The sequence below is a fragment of the Drosophila busckii genome, chromosome X (assembly GCF_011750605.1).
Source record: "Drosophila busckii strain San Diego stock center, stock number 13000-0081.31 chromosome X, ASM1175060v1, whole genome shotgun sequence".
In the NCBI taxonomy this organism is placed as follows: Eukaryota; Metazoa; Arthropoda; class Insecta; order Diptera; family Drosophilidae; genus Drosophila; species Drosophila busckii.
Window position 1 is genome coordinate 9,758,304 of NC_046608.1, and position 21,329 is coordinate 9,779,632.

Here is a 21,329-nt window from a genome sequence, read left to right on the forward strand (position 1 = left end):
AACAAATGCAAAAGCGGTCGAAATCAAAATATATGTAAAAATAAGATTAAAAAAAAAACAACTAATATAGTATAAGCCGTTATAATTCTAAGAATAAGTAATTTGTACTAATTTTCGCAAATTTCACTGTTTTTTTTAAGTTCAACTAAAAAGATTGCTAAAGACTCATGACCCTATAATTCTGTAAAAAGGAGTCCCAATTTGTTGTGCCTACAGTAAACAAACTGCGATAGGTTTAATTAATTTCATCAAAATCTTCATAACATTTTTCAAATATACAACCAACACATTCAATAGTTGAATGTTTGAATGTTTGTGTCGCCGCCCAGAAAACGCATCACACATACATGCTTAAACTCACACACAAAAATAGTTCTAGACGTAGAATGAAATGTGTGCCGATAAAATAAGCAGACAAAACAAATTTAACAAGAAATTGCTGCTTTGCAACTAGGTGGCAACCCTGTTGGCCTCCACATTTGGTTTGTCGTTCATTTGTCAACTGTGTGTGCGCGAAGAAACGACGCAAAAAGTGCTGCACATATATTTTTGTTTTTTTTTTGTGTTTTTATTCGAGCTTTTTATTATGCACAATTGCACAATTTTATTAATATAGTTTGTGCCTGTGCGAAATATAGTAAAAGACAAGAACTGCAAAAGCGGTTGGAATAAAAATATACATAAAAGGAGAAAAAAAAACGTGTGCCATGTCTGGCGCTGCGTCTCTCTCTGTCTCTTTCTTGCTTCAGTCTTTACTGCATCCAGTCCCCTGGGCAGTGTAGACTAAAAGGACACAAGAGGTAACAAATTAGAATAAGAAAAAAACGTAATTGCTAAAAAATACGGCATAAAAATTAAAAATTTTGTGGATTTGTTTGCAAAACATACATAATCAGTTTTCAATCTCGTTTCACTCTTGCAGCAAGACCGCAAAGTGACAGACAGCGACTGCAATGAGTGACAAGGAGAATGGAGGAAAAAACAAAACCTATACAGCTGATGGTGCTGCGCAGTCAACCTCGGTGCAACCTGCAGACAAGTTGATGGAACTGCGCAGATGCATACCATTTATCAAAGAGGTGGCCCACAATTCTGGACGCTTTCTGACTGCCGAAAAATATTCAAAGCTTTTAACCTTACAGCACCTATTGGAGAATCAGTAAGTAGCAATAGAAAGACGAAAACAAATCAGTATATTAAAGTTTAATTTTCAAAATCTAGTTCAACACCTGAAGATTTTTTTCGTCGATACTCTGTGGACTTGTTAGCCAAAATTGAGAGTATTATTATTAAATTGAAGAAAAGCTATAATGCGGTAAGTACTGCGAACAGTAATTTTATTATTCTACATGTTTTCATAAAATCAAAACACTGCACATTTTAAGCAAAATAAAACGCCTGACGGGACTGTCATCGTCTTGGATGACGACGAGGATGATACAAATGCAGAGCCTACCAGCAGCAACGGGCAACAGTCAACAACATCCGAGCCATCTGATAAGACCGGCTCCGCTCAGCAACCGGAGCCGCAGCAGTCGAATGGCGAAGCTGCCAAATCAATTACAACCGTACATGAGGACATAATACCTTTAACTGTGGAAACTATATCTATGCCGGCTGTCATACTGGACCAATTTGAGCAGAACGCCAATCCATCTCCAACAACCATTGACATGAACTCTCCCGAAGACGCCAATGGGGCTGATTTTACGCGCAGAGATAATGCGAGCAAATCACATCTGCCATGGACAGCCTTTGAGCGTCGAGACTATTCGGCAACGAGCAAATTGGGAATTGAAAGGCGCCCAAATCCAACGCCGCCGCTTACCAAATCTCTGGCAGAGGAATATGCAAAGAAGCGCGCCAAAGTAGCGTTGTCGTCGATTGCCCCCGCTCCCGGGGCCTCGCTGGAGGAAGCTCGCAAGAAGCTAGCCAGGCTGCGTGGCGCCCCAGATTGCACACCGCGTATGCCTAGTTCCGCAGATTGCACCATGGCACCCATGGCGTCCAATAGCAAGGATCCGCGAGGACGAAAGGCTTCTACAAGTAAGCTTACTATGGCGGATGAGATGCCACCATCGCCGCCCAGCTGGCGCAAAGGGCAACCGGTGCCAACAACTTACAACATTCCGTTGCTGTCCAACCGTCCTAATCTTATTAACATTAACTGCAACAACGACCTTTCTCAAGTTCCTTCGCCTGTAGCGCTTCCGATTGTGCCAAATCCGACGCTGCCAGCTGAACATTGGAACGCGTCTGCGTCTGTATCTCAACATCAGACCCAAATGCCTGACCTTTCTTATTCGCATCGTCCGTCACGGCGTCCGTCAGTGCCAAATAATGAAAATAATGTTCAAAATTGGCAGGAGAACAACAACAACAACAACAACAATAACAACAACAATAATAATAATAATAATAATAATAATAATAATAATAACAATAATAACAACCAACAGAGCTGGGCCAACAACAATCTTGGAAATCAAACAAATAACAACAAATTTTTCGGTATATTTAACTCCAGACGTACACGCCGTTCGTCGTCAGCGCAGGAGCGAGTCGCATCGGCAACTCCTCCTCCAGCTCGTTCCTATTTCGAGCATCGCCAAGCCAAGGCGCGTGAGGCTGATGCAGCGAAAAAGCAGCGACTGCTGGAAGCCGCTGAGAAACCACGTGAAATTGAGACTGATGAGCAGACGGTGGTCACTCCACTTGATAATCAAGTAAAGAAGCTGGACACATCGTATCGAAATCTGGGCGAAGCGGCTCCAAGGGCAAAAATTAATTTCAAAATTCCAAAGTTAAATCCAGCCAAGGCTACCAACAAAAAGATCGAGAAGAATGAAAAGGCAAAGATGAATCGACAAGCGAAGGCAGCGGATAAGTCAAATAAAAGCGAAGCATCTACTAGCACAGCTACGGATAAAGGGAAAAATCAACAAGCGAAGGCTGCGGACAAGTCAAATAAAAGCGAAGCAGCTACTAATCCAACTACGAGTAACGCCGTCACAGACAAAGGGAAAAAAACCGACGCCGAAAAGCAGAAGTCGGATAAAAATAAAGCAAAGAAGCACAAGTCCCACAAGTCCAAGCGTAGCAAACATGACCAATCCAAAAATGACGAACAAAAATCGCATAAGCCCAAATCCTCGGGAAGTAGTGAAGGGAAAACAAAGGATAAATCAACACTTCCAGTCGCTATTGACGAAAAGCGAGTGGATAATAACTCAGTGGCAAACGATGAGCCAGTGATGGAGCCTGCGTTGCCATCCTTGGAGCAACAGGCAGCGCTGGATAAAACGACTAGTGACAAGGATACAACAAAACAGCCTGAGGAGAAACCAGCGGATAAGCAGAGTGAGACAAGGGAACAGCAAGTGATTATAGAAAACGCAGCGCTCAAGCAGGAAAAGATTACTGATAAACCGCAGCCAGTACCTAAAACGGCGGTAGTTCCTACTGGAACTATGGTGGTCATACCCATGAGCAATTGTGCATCAAATCTTGATGAGCAGCAACAGACTGAGGGCACAGCCGATATAGATAAGGATAAGAATAAGCAAACAATCAAACGAGCGGCTGAGCCAATTTCAGAGTTCAAAAGCAAAATGCAGCGACGCAAGTCAATGATGCCCATTAGCAGCGAATCGTTAGTGGACCGCGAAGAGCTCTTCAGTAGTCACAGTCTGGTCTACGAAGACGTCGTCGATCATCAGCGCGAGCAAGAAGTACGAAATAAGGCAGTAAAAGCTGCAGGAGCTGGAGCGGGAGCAGAGCCATCGCAGCAGCAAGAACGGATCAACCGCAAACTGGCAACAATATTTGAGAAATCCACGGACAATTCCAAAATCTCGACGCAAAACATACTGGAGGGCAAGCGACGTACGCGCCTCAATTCACTGACCTTCAATGAGACCCAAATGGGACGCAATGCGGTCATGTTGGCCGCCTTTCAAGCAGGAGGGCCAGCACCGCAGGCGGTGGCAACGGCTACCACCAAAAAAGCTAATAAACACGCTCGCTCTAGCAGCGGCAAAGCAGATCTGCCGTCAGCAAAACGCCAGCGCTTGAACGAGTCGGCAAATCAGTCAAAGTCGGGAAGCGGAGCGAAGGCAGCGGAGCCCAGGTTCAAGCCCATGCCGTCAGCAAAGCAACCATCCATAAACGAGTTGATAACAGCCCCAAGTACAAGCGCCGAGCCCAAGCCGACGACAGAAAAACACACATTCCCGAAAGAGTCAGCGTCAAGCTCAAGCGCAACTGAGAACAAGCCGAAGCCGAACGAGTTGAAGACGCCAGGCGCAACTGAAAGCAAGTTCAACGAATTGCAAAATGAGTTGAATGCGCCCAGCACAACTGAGGGCACGCCAAAGCCAAACGAGCCCGAACCCCTCATGATAGCAAACATCACAGCGCTGAGCGAGTCGGTAAAGCAGTCGAATGCGCCAAGCACAAGCGCAACTGAGGGTACGCCCAAGCCCGTGATCAAGCGCAAGCGCGCCCAACAGCGTCTGAATGAGCTGGAAAAATTAAACAAGGACATATCCGAAATGTACTATGCGGATGATGTGCTGCGCGCCACAGGACGACGAAATTGCAATAAGGGCATAACGTACGGCAATCGCAACAATAACAACATCTCTACTCTAAGTAGTGTAGAGCTAACGCCCTACATACGTAACGTAGCACGCCGTGGACGTTCCTGTGGTTCGGCGGGCGTAACACGCATGGGATTGAAAGCCAAAGAGACGCAGCAGCAGCAGCAACTGGCGCAATTCCAACTACGACGTCTGCGCGTGCGCATCAAGTACTGCGAGCAGCTGGAGCGTCGGCTTAGGGAGCAAAACCAGGCAACAGTGAAGAACATAAATCCCGCTTGGCATGCACTATCGTCAAACCAATCGGAATGTTTGGTCTGCAAGCTGCCGGTGCAGCGGGACTACAAGCATTACAATCAACACCATGGGGAGTACTTTTTCGCGCGCCTGTCTCCCGGAGCGTTGGCGGACCTGCGCATCGGCCTTGGGAATCGTCCGATTTACGGCTCGACCGCCGATTGCTTTTGGCCGCAATATCGACACAAGTGTCCCTTCTGCTGCACGGATCTGGAGCTCTCGAAGACGCGTTGGTTGGATCATTTCGCCACGCACACCGGCGAGGGCGGCTACTACTGCTCGTTGTGCCGCAAGATGTCCGAGAAATCGACTCCGCTGGCCGAGCATGTGGCCCGGTGTGGTGCAGGCGCTCACATCCTTACCAGCAATAGATTTAGAACTAAAATCCCTTTGCCCATTATCGTTTGCCATTTGTGCGAATTTGTGCAGACGAATCGAGCGAACATGGAGAATCATTGGAAACTTCAGCATGGCATGCGGGCCAAGTCCGTGAAGGGCTTGGGAGAGGAGCTGATATTGTTCCGTGTGGATGGTGTGCCGCTGGTGAAGAAGCGTTCGGAAGCTATGGCACTGATCAAGCAGAATAATCGTGCCAGAGAGACAGCAGCGCAGGAATTGGTATTGAAGCAGCAGGAGGAGGACGAGCAGAGTGAGCAAGAAGAGCAGGTGGATGAAGAAGATACCATAGAGCAGGAAGAGCAGGTGGACGACGAAGATAACGTAGAGCAAGTGCAGCTGCTCATACCTGGCATCATAGGAATGCCTCCACCATTGCCCGAGGAGGACCAAGTGCTGGTGGTGAATGGCTGCAAGTACGATGAGGAAGACGAAATTATGCCACCGCTGGTGGCACCAGCCACTCCAGTGAGCAACCCACCAATGCAGGAGGAGGAAGAGGAAACACTGCAGCCAAATGAAGAAGTAGAAGAAGAAGCAGCAGCAGCAGATCCGCAAGCGGAACAAGCCGCTAAAGTCAAGCCGAACCTTTTCCACCACTACAACAAGTTCTACAACAGATTGCAAAACAATTCACCTAACCCCGCCGTTCCCAGTCCAAGCGCTGGCAGTGGTAACGTTGGAAGTAAACGCAACAAATCTCCAGGCAGCGTTGGCAGCAACTGCAGTGAGACAACAGTTGAAGCTATGGAGTCAGTTGAAAACAGTTCATCAGTGATTTCGAAGCCGAGAGCTGAGGACTCTTTGGCTACAATCGTGGAGAATGTGTCCTTTAACAATCAAAACTACTATTGCCAATATACGGGATGCGAATTCGAGACCAACGAGCCGAAGGCACTGGAGACTCATTTTGAGCTAAAGCATCCGTCGGTGCGTTGGAGTGGCGGCTGTTTTAGCTGCGTGATCCCATCGAGTCGTCCGCAGCTCACCATAGCCGAAGAGCTGCGACATATGATGGAGGTGCATAAGCCGCCAGCACCAACCGAAACAGCGTCTGAAGAAGAAGCAATAGCAGAATCAGTTGATGAAAAGCCACAACTTGTGGATGAGGTGGTGGTGTCGCCGCCGCCGTCGCCGGTGCCCGAGCCGGTGGCGCCTCCTGCGGTGCCCAGACTGCGCGTGCGTCGCTTTAGCGGCGATCGTTTTATCGCAGAGTCCGTTGAGGAGAGCTCCTTCGAGTTGGAATCGAACAGCCAACGTATTCAGACATTCTATGATACATACGAGAACTACACCCAAGAGCGTAAAGCGGCGCCTCCGCCCATCGCTCGACGTCGCAAAACTTTCTGCGCCGCCGCCAGCAGCTTGGAACTGGGTCTAGCCATCAACTCGGTGTTTAGTCTGGCTGAGGTGGTGTCTGGAGTCCCTGATGTCGCTGCAGAGGAGACGGTTATGTCTGCCGATCAGACACAGATGCCTGCTGCGGCCAGCAACGCTGACTTTGTAGTCACGCAAAGTGTGACGCCCAGCTATAATGGAGAAGCTCCACCGCAAGTTAACATTTCCATCGAGGCGCATGGCGAGGCAACAGCTGGCGCCTCCGCTCCTTCAGCTGCCGTTGATCGCTTTCGCTGCATGGCGGCCAATTGTAAATTCTTTACATACACGGTCGTGGATATAAGGAGTCATTTGAATTTCCATAGCTTGGTAAGCTTTGGCAACAAAGATTACTTAAAGTGCATCTACTGTGGCCTTGTGGCCATCGATGTGGATAATTTTGTGCGACATGGCGTCTCTGTGCATGGGCTGGGCTCACCTGCGGAGCTGCTGCTGCCAGCTCAGCCAACTTCATCTACCGAACTCATACGCACACTACTGGAGCAGCGACGCAATCCGCCGCGTCCTCCAGCTGCAGCGACAGTGACAGCAACAGCGACAACAAGTGCAACAACAGCAGCTACTCAGGAGAAGACGGAGCCCTGTCCGGCCTTTAACGTAATGCTGGAGCAGCTGCTTAATCCCACTGGACTTGAATGTAAGTCGAACGAGGAGAAGCCGTTCACATACCCCGGAGACCACTAAACTATAATCATTCATTTTTCTATATGTAATCATTTATTCAACATTCCCAAACATTTTCAAAGTTTAAATTTTCAAATAACAAAAATAGTGTCGATTCGCAAGTGTTGAATGTTTAAAACATTTAATATTTTCTATTGTTTTTTGCTTTTTATATCTGGCAATAAAAACAATAAAAAAAAACGAAATCAAAATCTCAAATTAAACTACCAACAAATTGCAAAGCTGTCAAATTCGAAAAAATAACTGTAAATTTTTTATCTGTATGTTTCGCTCACTCACTCAAATGTCACTGCTACCAACACTATTAACAAAGCGAGATGGCACTATTGATCTCTCTCTCTCTTGCTCTTGCTCATGCATTCTCTGTCTCTATCGTTTTAGTGAGCAAACTATTTGCATGCCCGCAACGGGGCTGCCACGTCACCTTGAAAGAGGAGGAGTTCACCAACCATGTGCTCTACCACGTCTCGAGCAATCCAAGCATCCAGCCACTGAAATGCAAGCACTGTACACAGTCCTTCGAGCGTCCAGCTGAGATGCGTCTGCACTTGAAGCGGCTTCATGCGCGGCATCAATACATTTGCCAGCTGTGCCTGGCGACAACCGTCGATGCGGCTCTGATGCAGCATCATGTGCGACAGGTGCACGCACTTGGGGGCGGCGCTTCCAAGTTCGTGGAGCTACCGCAGTCGCAGCTGCAACTGAAGCAAAGCTATTGGGTGGCCGTGATGGGAAAAGAGGACACGTTTGGCAAGCTGCAGCTGGGCAGACTGATTGAGGGGCTGTGCGTTGAGTGGCAACTGCGTCGTCGGCAGCCAAGTGCCAAGACACGATTTCATCCATCGGAGCTGCATGTGCTGCCCACTGGGGGTCAGTTGCTGCCACACAAGGTGCAATGCACCGAGTGTCGCTTTGGCACCAATGAGAGCAAACAGATGTTGTCTCACCTCATGCTACATCGCATCGAGGCGGTGCATCAGACCTACAAGCAGCGGAATGAACAGCCAGCAAAGGCGCCAGTGGCAGTGGCAGTGTCAGGAGCTGAGCCTGCTGCTGCCAGCCAATCGGGAACGGCAACATGTGGCAGCATGGTAGTAGCATCACCACTGGTGGAGACGGAGACAGGCGGGCAGTGCAATGTGCAAAGGCCGCGATATGGCTATGTGCCCAAGGAGGTGCGCTTCGTCTGCGGCGTGCCGCAGTGCAACGAGCGTCGAGATAGCGAGTTTAACCTACGTTGCCATCTGATCCAGAGCCATAGATATGCGGATACCTACACGTGCCCACATTGCGGGGAGTCGCAGACTCGCCTGCTGGTGACCAATGTGCTGCTGCATCTGTCGATGCACAAGCGTCATCTGTATCAGTGCGGCGCCTGTCCGGTGTTCCATGCCAAGAAAATTGCCATCGATAGTCATATTAACGATAAGCACCCCGATGCCTCGGTGGATATTATCATCCATAAACGCAACGATAGCGCCTACAACATGCAGCTCGACGAGACGCGCTGGCTCAAGTCGGGTAAGTTAATCCCACAACGATCGATTGTCATCATCTGAATTCTCGCTCTTTCGCTTTCAGCGGCACGCGTCAACTTCGGCGCCCCCAACGACTTTGTCTGCAACATTTGCCGCTGGCAATCGCCCAACTACATTCAGATCTTGCGGCATTCACAGAATATGCACGACCAGCGCGATCAGTACAACTGTCCGTACTGCAAGGAGGGCTTCTCGCTGGATGTCGTCGGCACCATTATCCACATACTGCGCCAGCATCCGGGCAAGCGCGTGCAGCCGGTGCAGAGCTTCCAGCGCCTGCGTAACGTATTCAAGAATACGCTCGGCTTCTACTGCAACAATTGTCAGCGTGCGGCAACAACGTATCAGCGTATGCTGGGCCACTGTGTGGAGAAGCAATTGACTCATCATCAGTACCAGTGTCCGCACTGTGAGTACAGCGCCTCGGTCGAGCGCAACGTTGCGAACCATTTGGAGCGACGTGGCAAGCACAAGAGCACGCTTTTGGGCCTGGCACTGCATCAGTTTGAGCGTGTGTTCAATGAGCTGCTGGACAGCGATTGCTGGCAATTGGCTCAGCCTATGCGAGACAAGCAGCCGCAGCAGCAGGACGAGCAGCCGCAGCAGCAGGACGAGCAGCCGCAGCAGCAGGACGAGCAGCAGCAGCCACGGAAGTCAAAACCAAACAACAGCGAGAAAGAATTGGAATTAATTGAGGTATTATCCTCAGATGAGGAGGCCGAAGAGCAGTTGCAGCTGCAGCAGGAGCAGGATAAGCAAGCAGAGACACTAATCTCGCTGTGCTTTGAGCTCACTTGCATGATGTGTGAAGCGACAGCCAATGATGTGGATAAGCTTCGTCAGCATTGGATGAGCCGGCATTCGCATAAGCCATTCTACTTTACTGTCAAGCCACTGCTATGTTGTCCCTACTGTCTGGAATTTGTGGGCGGCGCCAAAGTATTGGCTGCGCATTTGCAGGAGAAGCATTCAATACACAACCTCATCGGCTGCGATGTGCGCCGCAAGACCGAGTGCGCCTTCTGCAGCTTTAACTTCGGCACCGACACGTCCAAGCTCGTCAATCACTGTCGAACCGAAAGGCATTTTGCCCACGAGATCAAGGAATTATCGAACGGCACGTTGAAGACACTGCTGGAGCCCAGCGCCTTGGGTTTGCGCACCAGCTACTTTATCTGCAACACGTGTCGCCAGGTGCTGCCCACGAAGGAGGCAATGGCACAACATGGCAGCGAGAAGCACAAGACAATACAAGGAGGCTTCTGCTTTCTGCAGATTAAGAAGGATATTATATACTATTGCGCCTTTTGTCGTTTTGCGTCCACCACGGAGATGCTTGTAATGCGTCATATGCTCAATCACTTCAAGGGCTTCCGCCAATGCAGCTACTGCAACGCGCACCAAAGCGATGACTTCGATGAATACATTCAGCACTGCTATACGGCGCACAAGGAGCTGGTGCGGACGACCTTTGAGGCAGTGCATCCGTTTAGGCAGATCAGCATGTATCTGATGCATACGTTTATGCAATTCCCCAACGGCTTCATCGCAAGCAAGAAGAGCTTGCGCTACACGCGCTATCATGATGTGAGCGTCATCCAAGAAGTATACCGTGGGCTTCTGCGCGATGCAGTGCAGCCGCCAATACCGAGGATTAACATTGCGGCATTGATGAAGCGCAAAGAAACCGCTATTAAGATAACAAAGCGCCGCAAGACTTTGAATCCCAACGATTTGAATAGAATCAGAGAAAGCGAGGCAAGCGGCACACAACAAACGCAAACGCAAGCAGCTTCAATAACTCCAGTTCATGCAAGCAGTGTCGTAAGCAATACACCAAGCCGTGTTGCAAGCAGCGCAGCAAGCAGTTCAGCAGTAATTGTGCCCAATACGCGAATTGTCGAACGCGTGCCATTTTATAGAGAGACTTCGTTTACCAACAATGCAACCGTGGCAGCAACTTCAACTGCGCCCACCAAAGTATTATTAATACCTGTGTCCAGCCCACTAAGTGTACCCAGTTCAACATACATACAAAGCCTGTTAATGCAACAGCTCCACCGGTACCCACTGTTAAGCCACAACAGCTGTATCCAATTTCACATACAGACAAAAGCAGTTAACTCAACAGCTGCTGTTAATGTAGCACCTGTATGCACTGTCAGAACAATGTCAGCTTTAAATGCGGTACCCACTGTAGGTCACAGCTAATGCTGTAACGAGCACAACGTAAGCACAACTGTAAGAACTGTACCAGTTTCCCATACAGCGAATCTGCTAACGCAACAGATGCTGTTTATTCAGTGGGTACAACCAGGCGCATTCTAAATCGTCGTTTTACCATTCGCGATATTGATCAATTCGCAGACAGACACAACTATTAGCCAAAAATCGAAAAAAAAAAAATCCATATATATATATGTACACACATAAATTTAGACATATTTTATACACCTATTGTACGTGTATTTCGTAAGTTCTTACAGTATTTATTAAGCCATAGCCCTAAAACGTACCGTGCTTATGCTGCTCAATTGCAGATTCATTTTTTTTTAATTAGTTTTTAATATATTTGTAATCTATAAAAAAAAAACAGCTTACGAAGCATTATGAAAAAACATTATCAACAAAAAATAATAATAAAGCTAAAAAAGAAAAGATGAAGCAGAAAAATAAATTGTGATATGCAGCATATTGAATTCTAAATATTCTTTTCGCAGACACTATGGTAAAGAAACTGAAAGTTTGGCATTGGACTGTCCTGCAGGCGATTGAGCACATGGGCGCAACGCAGCTCGTTGTGATACTCGCAGGGCGTGGCATATGTGATCTGCTGATCGTTGCGCTGCACGCAAATAGGACGATAATAACGCGGACAGCTGTACTCGCAGCTAACATCGGTTTCACCAATGCCGTCTATGTTAATGCCCTGTGGCTGCAGTTCAACGAATTCGTCCTCCTCAAACTCCTGCTCCTCCTCATAATTATTCTCATATTGCGACTGCTCTGGCAGCTCCTCGTCATTGGTAGACAAATAAATATCCTCGCTGCCCGCTGTGGCATAGTCGGACTGTAATTCCTGCGCTGCACCCAGGCTGACTACACCCAATAAGGCCAACACCAACAACAGCAACTGACGCATGTCGACGTCTGTTGCCACAACTAAGCTCCTGCTGCGTTGCTGCCGAATATTTTATAGCCACTACTCCAACCCCAAAAACATTCGACAGTTGTTTAAATAGTGGGATCAGTCATGGAGAGTTAGTTACATGCATATGTATCTACTGCTTGTTCTGCTTGTTTGCACCAGATAAATATTCAAATGTAAATCAAGGCCGCTCACACAAAGACAGCAGTGTAGTGGCATATAAATTGACTTGGCTGCAACCAAAAAACTGTTCCGTAATAGAGGAATCAATTCCAGCTGTATAACCATCCACGTTCTGTTTGCGCTCAGCTTGGTAAGTTTATCCACTGAAAGCGCAAGTGCATTTATTTTCAAAGACAGGCCCAATTATAAGAATTTAAAATCTTTGAGCGATAGAACATTTATTTTTGTAAATTTGTAATATATGTGTAAACTTTGCTTACAGTCTAAAAAAGAAAATGGAAATGCAATTGAAGTGCACTTAATATTTAATACTACTACACTTGGAATCCAAAGACAGCGTCCATGTAGCCCTGCTTAAAGGCATGATGCATTATATTATATATTTGCACATTGGCCTCGTCACCAGCAATCTGCATAGAGAGTTGATGAAACTCTGCGCCGTACATATCCTGCTCGAATAGCTTGGAGAGTCGTTCACAGTCCTCCTCAGTGCCCAGCAGCCAGGGCAGGAAATGCATACAAATCATGACGCCATAGAATGCATACTTCTTGAAATGCTCCTCGAATCGCTGAAAGCTGCAAGCCAGAGATGTCATTTGCAACAGTGAACGAACTACAAGTTGGACGAGACACTCCACTTACCTATAATGCTCTAGCTCTACTTGTAGCTGCTCCTCGTCTAGCAGCTTTGGAGTGTTGCGCTGCAGCAGCAGCTCAAGCTGCTCGTACATGCGCTTGTAGTAAAGTTGCAGCAATCGGGGAAATAGCTGCTCACGCTCTGCGGCCGCCGTGTTTATATAGAGAAAGAAGCTAATATCAATGGCAGTGGTGCCATAGCGCAGCTCCTGGAAATCAATCATCTTAATGTTGTCGACTCGGCCAGCGGCGTCCTCATGGAACAGGACATTGTTCCGATTGAAGTCGCCGTGCAGAAAGGTGCTAAACTTGTCCCCGCTGGCATTGATTCTAACTCCCTCCAATATATGTTCCGGCTGCGCAAAGTATTTGGCGCGCAGGCGCTCCACAGCTGCAGCAAAGTCCTCCTCTGGCTGCAATTGCGCACGCTGACGATCATAGTACTCATAGAAGCGATCAAAGGCCACACGATAAAGCGCTTCATATAGATTGGTGGTGCCGCTTGGATAAACAAATGGCAGCTCCTTGATGCTATTCTTCAGACGTTCATGCACCTGCGGCTGCAATATGCGCGTCGCATAGCCTAGCGCATGATATGGACCCAGCACATTGCACATGGCCTCCAGTTGATCGCGACGCAGCGTCAAGCGCGGTCCCAGCTCATAGCCAGCGGGCTTTAAGTGCTGCAGCGCCAGCACGGACTCGTTGGCTTCACCCATGCCTGTCGAAAGCACACGGATTAATGTAAATTTAATCAAAACAAAACTTCTACACACCCTCAATTTGGCCAAACTGCGCAAAGTAACATCGCGGCACAAAGCCCTCAACAAGATCCGTATTGAGATTGCTGCTGCGCAACAGATGCTCATAGGCCGGCAGTAGTTCCGCATAGACAAGAACTTCGTTTGCAAATTGTATATATGATTTGCTATCTTTACGGAACTCTGGGCTACCCTTCATAAACTTCACCAGCATTGTTTCCTGCTTATCACTGATAAGGGCTTTAATTGCCATTGGTCGCGTATTCTCAGCAAAAACTTACTTGCCGTTGACTTTCATATCCAACTGCACGGTATACAGAGCGGACATGAAGCCGTCCAGGCCATTGGAGGACTCAATGCGTTGTGAAATTAACGCTGCATCGGGTCCAAAATATTTGAGTAGCTTATAAATTAAATAACGGCTAATATAATCCAATTGATTCTGCTGCGACGACATTGCTTTGCTTTGTAGTTCTTTGTAGACTCTAGAGCTCTCCAAACATCGATAGTTATACCGATGGTTACTTTTTAGACTACTGGGATACTATCGCTCATGGTATTTTACATCAAGTTTAAGGCTATAATGGGTTAAATTAAACATTTTTGATTTCTGTATTATGTAAAATTACAGATTAATCAAAGCTTGATTTGACAGTGCAGTAAGAATTCTATTTTTGCGCTGGAATAAAATTACATATTTATACTGGGAATTTCAAAAGAGCCAACGTATTTCAAATTTAAATTTTGATAATTACAAATATTTCTTCGCTATCGATAAATTGACACTTCTTTGAAGTTCTGTTCCCACAAAACAAAAATTAACGTGTATCATCCATCCAATGTAGTACTAAGTGTGAGCACTATGCAATATCACCCGAATATTATAGTATCATCCAAAATAATATTGTGCAAGCAGTGCGGCAGCAATAGTAACACCAACCCAACATTACAGTAACAGGGAGTCAATAATCTGTTAGGCATAACAGAATTATTTAAAACCAGGGGCGAAAGTCAGTTATCGTTTTTTGTATTCTCTTTCTCTTCATTTTCGTTTTGCTCTTTGGTACGTACAGGCGCAAGCGGGCTGTTTTCAACGTTGTGTCTGTCTTCGTCGTGTCGTCGCGTTAATAATATAACAAAAAAGTAAATAAATTGAAGCAAAACACAACAACAAACACAGTCAAATATAACTACACACCTATTTGAACACGCTCCACTAATAATTTACAATTTTTCTGTGCTTGGCTTCAGCGCTGCATAGCAAAAAGAATTGGTGAAAAAAAAGACATCGTCGGCCCGTTTTCGTTATCGGCTGGTCGTTGCGCCGTTCCCGTTTCCCCGTTACACGAACTGTGTGCTGCATGTGTGTGTGCATTATTTTTTGTTATTGTGTTTTGGTGTCTTTTTTTTTTGTTAAATAGAAAGCTTAATCTAAAAAGTGCATTGTAATAAAGTCTTTAAAAAATCGCAATTGTCGCCAAACGTTGCGTCGTTGTCAGCTTTGTGCTCTTCTTTTTTCATTTTTTTTTTGTACACTACTGCTCCGCCTCTGCTGTTGCGACGCGCTCTTTTGTTAGCCGCAGCGTCGTCACCGTCGCATTTTGTTGCCTGTGTATGCGTGTGACAGCGTTTTACATATTTTTTTTATTGTGTGTGCCAAAGTTTACTGTTGAATATGTTTTAATATATTTTTCTCTCTTATTCCCGTTCCGACCAAACATAAATCAACAAAAAATATTTTTAGAGTAAAATGAAATAAAAGAAAAATACACTCGGCAACAATATAAAAAGAAAGAGTAGCTAAAAAGCAAAATTGTTTGTCAGCCAATGTAGACATACATACATATGTACCTATACGAATGTATTTGCATACAAACATATGCATACATACATATATCTTTGGTGTTTAAGTGTTTGTGGATAAGCAGTAGCAGCCGCCGTAGCCGCAGCGTCGTGCCCATCATTTGCTTCATGTGAAACATGTTTTTCGTATTGCGCTACCAACAGTGGCAACAACAACAACAATCAAAACGACAACAGCAACTACTACTGTTAATCAACTGTAAAAACAACAGCAGCAGCAACAACAACAACGACTTGTAACAAAAGCAACTAATAATAATAACAACAGCAATAAATATCATCACTCATCAGTAAGTAATGCATTTTGTTTATGTATGTATGTACATTCATAATGTATACGCATACATACATACGTTTCTACACACACACACACACAGCAGTCTCTGTCATCGCTCATCAGTATTAAATTGTTTGGTTATGTTGAAAGTATTGCGGCTGCTGGCGTTGCCAGTATTGTAATACACACATACATATACACGCACATGCAGTGGCAGCGCCGTCAGGGCCAGAGCCAAAACATGGATTTGCCGGCATTTTTGTTCTTGCCATGCACTTTTGCTTCTGATTGGAAAGGCATGTGGTTATTCTCTCTCAGAGCTTGTGAGTGTGTGTATGTGTGTGTTTTGCTCGCCAGGTAGCAGCCAGCATCAATCATACCATAAGCATACATACATATGTATACCATACATACATGTGTGTGTGTGTGTACATGCTACTGGCAAAAGACAAATAAGCATTATAAAAAAATAAAAAAAACAGACATTGACGCCGTCAGAGTCACAGCTGCGCTGCAGCAGCAACGGGGACAACGCGTCATTGAAGTTGAAATAGCAACACACGCACACACACATGCACACGCATTGAATGTACAGCTACAGCCAGGCTGACTGGCGCTCTCTCACATTTGCTCTTGTGCTCTCTTCTTCTGCACAAAGAGTAAAATAAACATATACAGCCATGCCATGCCGGGCGGCAGCATTCTTTATTTATTATTATTTTCGTAATATCTATTTATGAATATTTTAATATATTTTCATTATAAATCGTGCATTTGAAATGATAATTGAACATATTGCTAAATTAATAACATGACTCTGGACAAATACTTGAATGTTTGCCTGTCTGCAATGCTCTTGTCGTGCTATCTCTCTCTTCCGCGCTAGCTTTTTGTGAGCAGAGCTCGCAGTGCTTTGCAGGCTGCATTTTAATTACAATTTGTTGTTAAGCGAAATTCACCAACAACAAGACAACGGCATCTGGGCATTGAGAGCAAGAGAGAGCTAGTTTAGCAACAGCAACGAGCTCTCGTTCTGGCGTACACACACACACACACACGCGCGCGCACGCTCTCTTTTGTGCTTGCTCTGTCTTTCGCTCCGTCGGCGCTGCGACGACTGCTCATTTTCAACAATATGAAAAGAGCGCGCGCGTTCAAGCCAAACAGCAAAAAGAAGGTTGCTGTAAAAACTCTCTCTCTTTTCTTTCTTCCACTCTGTTACAGTTTGTCCTGTTTGGGGGCGCCCAGCAGCTGTTCTAAGTGCACAGGCGATAACGATTAACGATGAATTTTGGGTCAATGCCTTTGCCTTGTGTAAACGCCTCGCTCTTGCCCAAATTGTAATTGTTGCTAACACACACGCACACATAACCAAACGACGTTCAGTACAGTAAGTGTGGGCTTTTGGTTGGAGTTTTGATATTATAGGTCTAGTTGCTAGTGTGTTGTGCTGGTGTGCCTGTGAATTTTGATGCTCTGGTGCGCTACATACTTTAATTACCTCTCACGTCTTACACCACAGCTCGTTGTGTGTGCTTCACTCGACTGTTTATCATGCTCGTATTGTAATCTCGCTTGACCTCTCACACTCTCGTTCGCGTCTCAAAAACTGTTTAACTCGTTACAAAGCTTTTCTCTCGACTACGAACGCATCGTTGGCATGGTCTGACGCACGACGGCGCTGGGTAATATAAACAAATCTACATAAGGCACATAATAGTAGAATTATGAAGAAAAAGGAGAAAGATGCGGAATTCGTATATAAAGCAGCGTGATTTAATAATCTTTATATAAGGTAGTATATCTTTCCATTGGGAAAAATACATACTCCAAAAATCCACTAAAAACAAAAATATTTCTGATAGGCAAAAATTTATTGTAAAATTAAGTACTAACGGGTATCATATCCCAATTTTGTGCTCAATTGTATATTGCTCCAATTAGATTTGTGTGCAAAATTAGTTTTGCGTTTAGGTGTTTTCGTGTGCCACTATTGTTAGTATTGATTCGCGCATTTTCACTGGGGATTAAGATTATACACAAAACAAAATGTTTACGTCTCTATTATTATAAATGAGGTAATTTAGTATACATAAGACGAATAGACATAGTGAACTACGTATGAAATATAAAATTGTCACTCCAGAGTCCTATACGAATGTCGAGAGTGTCTAATGCAAGCGATGATGGTGATTGCACTCAAATCTCTGCCTCCGGGCAGCCATACGATGAGAGTCTTTTGATGTGAAGAACAGCTCTTCGCTGCCGCTGCCAAGTAGAATAAAAAATAGCTGTGTGACGCCCGTGCACTGCATATAGTTAGGTGGAAAAAATCCACCGCCCATTGCCACACATTGTAAATCGCCTTCCCTCGCTCGCACTTTGGTCAGTGTTCTCTCACCTTCGTAGGAGAGGTACGGCGCATCGGCTCTGATCGCGCGCGCACTTTGGAACGGACAGCGCGAGTGCCTCGTTTATCTCACCTTAATTTGCGACTTAACATTTTTGTTGAGAGCACGGTTCTCGTTGCAGGTTGCGCATCTTTCCTGGCTCAGAATAGTCAGTCTTTTGCCGGCAAGACTCTACGAGTGCACGCACAACTTTGTCTTGAAGATCCATGATGATCGCTCGATGTCTCGCTTAGCGCTCGCGCCTTGTGCCAGCACCACCGAGAGAGCATCTCCGTGCAATTTAGTTCTCTCGCACCTAGGTATTCGCTCGGCAATGACTCCCTCCGTATTATTAAATAATAAACGCCCATTTGAGCACGCTGAGCGCCTCGAGTCGGCAGGTCAGGGGCATGGCGGGCATCAGCTTGATCAGCTCGCAAATTTTATCATATTGACACTCGGCCTCGCTGAAGGCCGTCAAAGTGGTTTGAATGTGCGACTCACTGGCCTGCAGCGAAGCGCTGATCTTCCCCGCCAGTTCGTCCAGGCCACGCATATCCTTTTCGATAATATCCACTACCTGACGCTTGCTCTCGAGCACCGCCTGCACGGACTTGGAGGCCGCCATCGCCTTGTCCGCCAGCTGTAGCTTTACCTCCTTGGCCGCCACGGACGCTGCATCCGTTTGTGCATCATTCGCAGCCGTTGCCACTTGTGCCGCCTTATTGGCTATGCCTGGTTTGCTTGGCTCGCAGCACTCCTTGGCATCCTGTGGCTGTTGCTGCAGTCGCATTTGCTGCTGCTCTGGCGCATCCGTAAACTCATCGCCCTCGTTGTCATCATCGCCACTGCCATTCGTATTGAGATCAAGAAATGACGGCCAATTGTCGCCGCCGTGCGCAGAGCCCAGATCCATATCGTTGACGTTCCACACCCGCTTAGTGGCGAATCCGCCGCCGCCGGCAACACTTAACCAAAGCAGCAACAACAATTGCAGTAATTTCAAATACATTTTGTTTGTGCTCTGCGTTGATTTGTATATTTCATTTCATTTAAATAATAAGCTGACAGAAAACTGACGCCAAGTTCTCAAATTCAAACGGTTTGAGATTGGAGTTGCGTCGGTTAGCTCTGAGATTATATGATGAAATATATATGATAGTCTCTGATAATAGAACCTTTAGAGCTGCTCTCAAAATACTTGCCATTAAATAAATAGATAACTGTGCTGTGCTTAATTTGATTAATTCTTTCACCTTTCGAATTCGAATCCAAATTAGAGAGCATTATCCATGGCTGAATTGAAACCTGATATTATATGCAAGCTAAAGTCTAATTTAATTATCAGCTAATGCGAATATTGTGTTGCACACATGTTTGAATAGCTAAAAATTCAATAAAAATACTATAGTATGTACATATATATAGAGATTAAATACATCAAATACCGATATGCACATTCCTTTTTGTTCAACTTTGATTAGCTTATCACAGACCAGCTTTTGTTTCTTATTATTGTTTTGGCATTTGTGCAACTCTATGTTGTTGTTGTTGTTGTGGACTCGATATGAAAACATTTGTTTAGAGTTAAAACTATACCCGTTCGCTGTGTGTTTGTTTATGTTAGATTTAGTTGGTAATGCGTTTAAAAAAACAACAACAACTTTTCATTAGCCGTTGATGTGTTGATTTGGTTTCAGTTTCTAGTTGCGCTTTTGCCTTTTTGCTTCTTTTTATTGCGCAGTGGAATGTAAATGACGACGCGGGCCAAATCAAACAATAGACAAAACACAACAAAAACACGTGAGAGCTTCAAGTCACTCTTAATGACAGAGAGAGAGAGAGAGAGAGCGTGCGAACAAGTGATGTGGTTGGGGTAGGGAGAGGGGGTGGTCGTTAAGAAGTGAAGCGCGTGTTATCATCGGCTTTGTCATATGTGGCGCCTGAGACGCCAATTTAAGTGGGTGGCACTGATTGGAACTGCGCTTCAGCATTTACACACACACACACACACACACACTGTGCATTTATAAATAAACAAGCCTCAAAAAAAAAGACGCTTAAATTTTCATTTCTAAAACGTCATTTCTTTTGTTGTGCCTGCTGTTATTCTAATGGGCGCACGCAAAGAGCGGAAGAGCGGAGAGAGAGCGCGCAAGTGAGAGCGTAGAGCTGTCGTGAGTCAATTGCAAGTGTGTGTGCAAAATAAACCGCAATAATAATACAATACAAAAGCATTTCTTGAAAAGTCGCAATTTGAGTGCGCAGTGCATATAGAAAGTCAAGAATCGGAAATATCTAATTGAATATTTTTCATGTTGGCGCTTGCAAGATCATTTAATGTTTACGCGTGCTGCCGACGTCGGCGCTGACGTTGTTTGCTGCTGGCGCAATTTCCAATGCCATTGTCAAAGCTTCGCCTTCGCCTCGTTGTCATTGATGAGCTGTTGCACACACACACACACACCTATACGCATACGCACGCACGCAGGTGCAGTGTATTTTTGTTTTGCATATAATTTTCACACACACAGCAATTTAAGTTCGACGCTCGCTTTGGCGTCGCGTCTTCAGCAGTCGCGCAAGTGAGTGAGCGAGAAAAAGAATTTAAGCTCTCGTTCGTTGACTTTGTTATTATTGACATCTTCAAGCAATGTGCGTGTGTATGTGTGTGTGTATATGCGTGGGTGTTGCCACACTTTCTAATGCAAATAGCAATTGTCATCGATTAACGATTAGTACCAAGAACAAAACTCTCTCTCTCTCTCTCTCTCTATGTGTGTGAGTGTGCAACTGTAGCTATTTTATTAATGCTTATTATTTGAGTTTTGTGTACAAAAAAAAAACAGCAAACTTTATTATAGCATTGACCTTGTGCGTTTTAGCAAGAAGCTATAGAGGAAGCGACGCAGTAGCGTAGTCGTCTTCGCAAGTCGCAAAGCTTTTGCGCACTGTGCGCAGCGTTGAGAAAGAGCGAGGGAGGGTAGGTGGGGGATTAGCTGAACCTGTGCCGTAGCAGCTGAGAGCTTTTTTTTTGTTTTATTTTGTTTTTTTTTTTTTTTACATATTTTGTGTTGAGCGCAAACAGCGACTGCGCCGCTGAATTTCTTGCTGCGAAATCGGTCATTGAACTTTGAACCAAACAAAATTTGTGTGT

At 45.6% G+C, this 21,329-nt stretch overlaps 3 protein-coding genes across 3 annotated transcripts; 1 reads left to right on the forward strand and 2 right to left on the reverse strand.

Annotated features, from left to right (window-relative positions):
* Positions 1–953: 953 nt before the first annotated feature.
* On the forward strand, positions 954–11,133 carry LOC108605127 (CG14438). The gene is made up of 7 exons (XM_033294401.1): positions 954–1,159; positions 1,222–1,315; positions 1,386–2,201; positions 2,460–7,329; positions 7,758–8,897; positions 8,958–10,977; positions 11,115–11,133. Exons 1-7 carry the CDS (start codon positions 954–956, stop codon positions 11,131–11,133), a joined length of 9,165 nt encoding a protein of 3,054 aa, XP_033150292.1.
* Positions 11,134–11,615: 482 nt separating this feature from the next.
* On the reverse strand, positions 11,616–12,085 carry LOC108605126. The gene has a single exon (XM_017994689.1). The coding sequence runs from the start codon at positions 12,054–12,056 to the stop codon at positions 11,616–11,618; it is 441 nt and encodes a 146-aa protein (XP_017850178.1). The 5' UTR covers positions 12,057–12,085.
* A 361-nt stretch (positions 12,086–12,446) lies between these two features.
* Positions 12,447–14,213, reverse strand: LOC108606255. Its single transcript, XM_017996204.1, has 4 exons — positions 13,924–14,213; positions 13,658–13,872; positions 12,888–13,602; positions 12,447–12,821 (listed from the first exon to the last, which is right to left on the reverse strand). Exons 1-4 carry the CDS (start codon positions 14,097–14,099, stop codon positions 12,560–12,562), a joined length of 1,368 nt encoding a protein of 455 aa, XP_017851693.1. The 5' UTR covers positions 14,100–14,213; the 3' UTR covers positions 12,447–12,559.
* Positions 14,214–21,329: the final 7,116 nt, after the last annotated feature.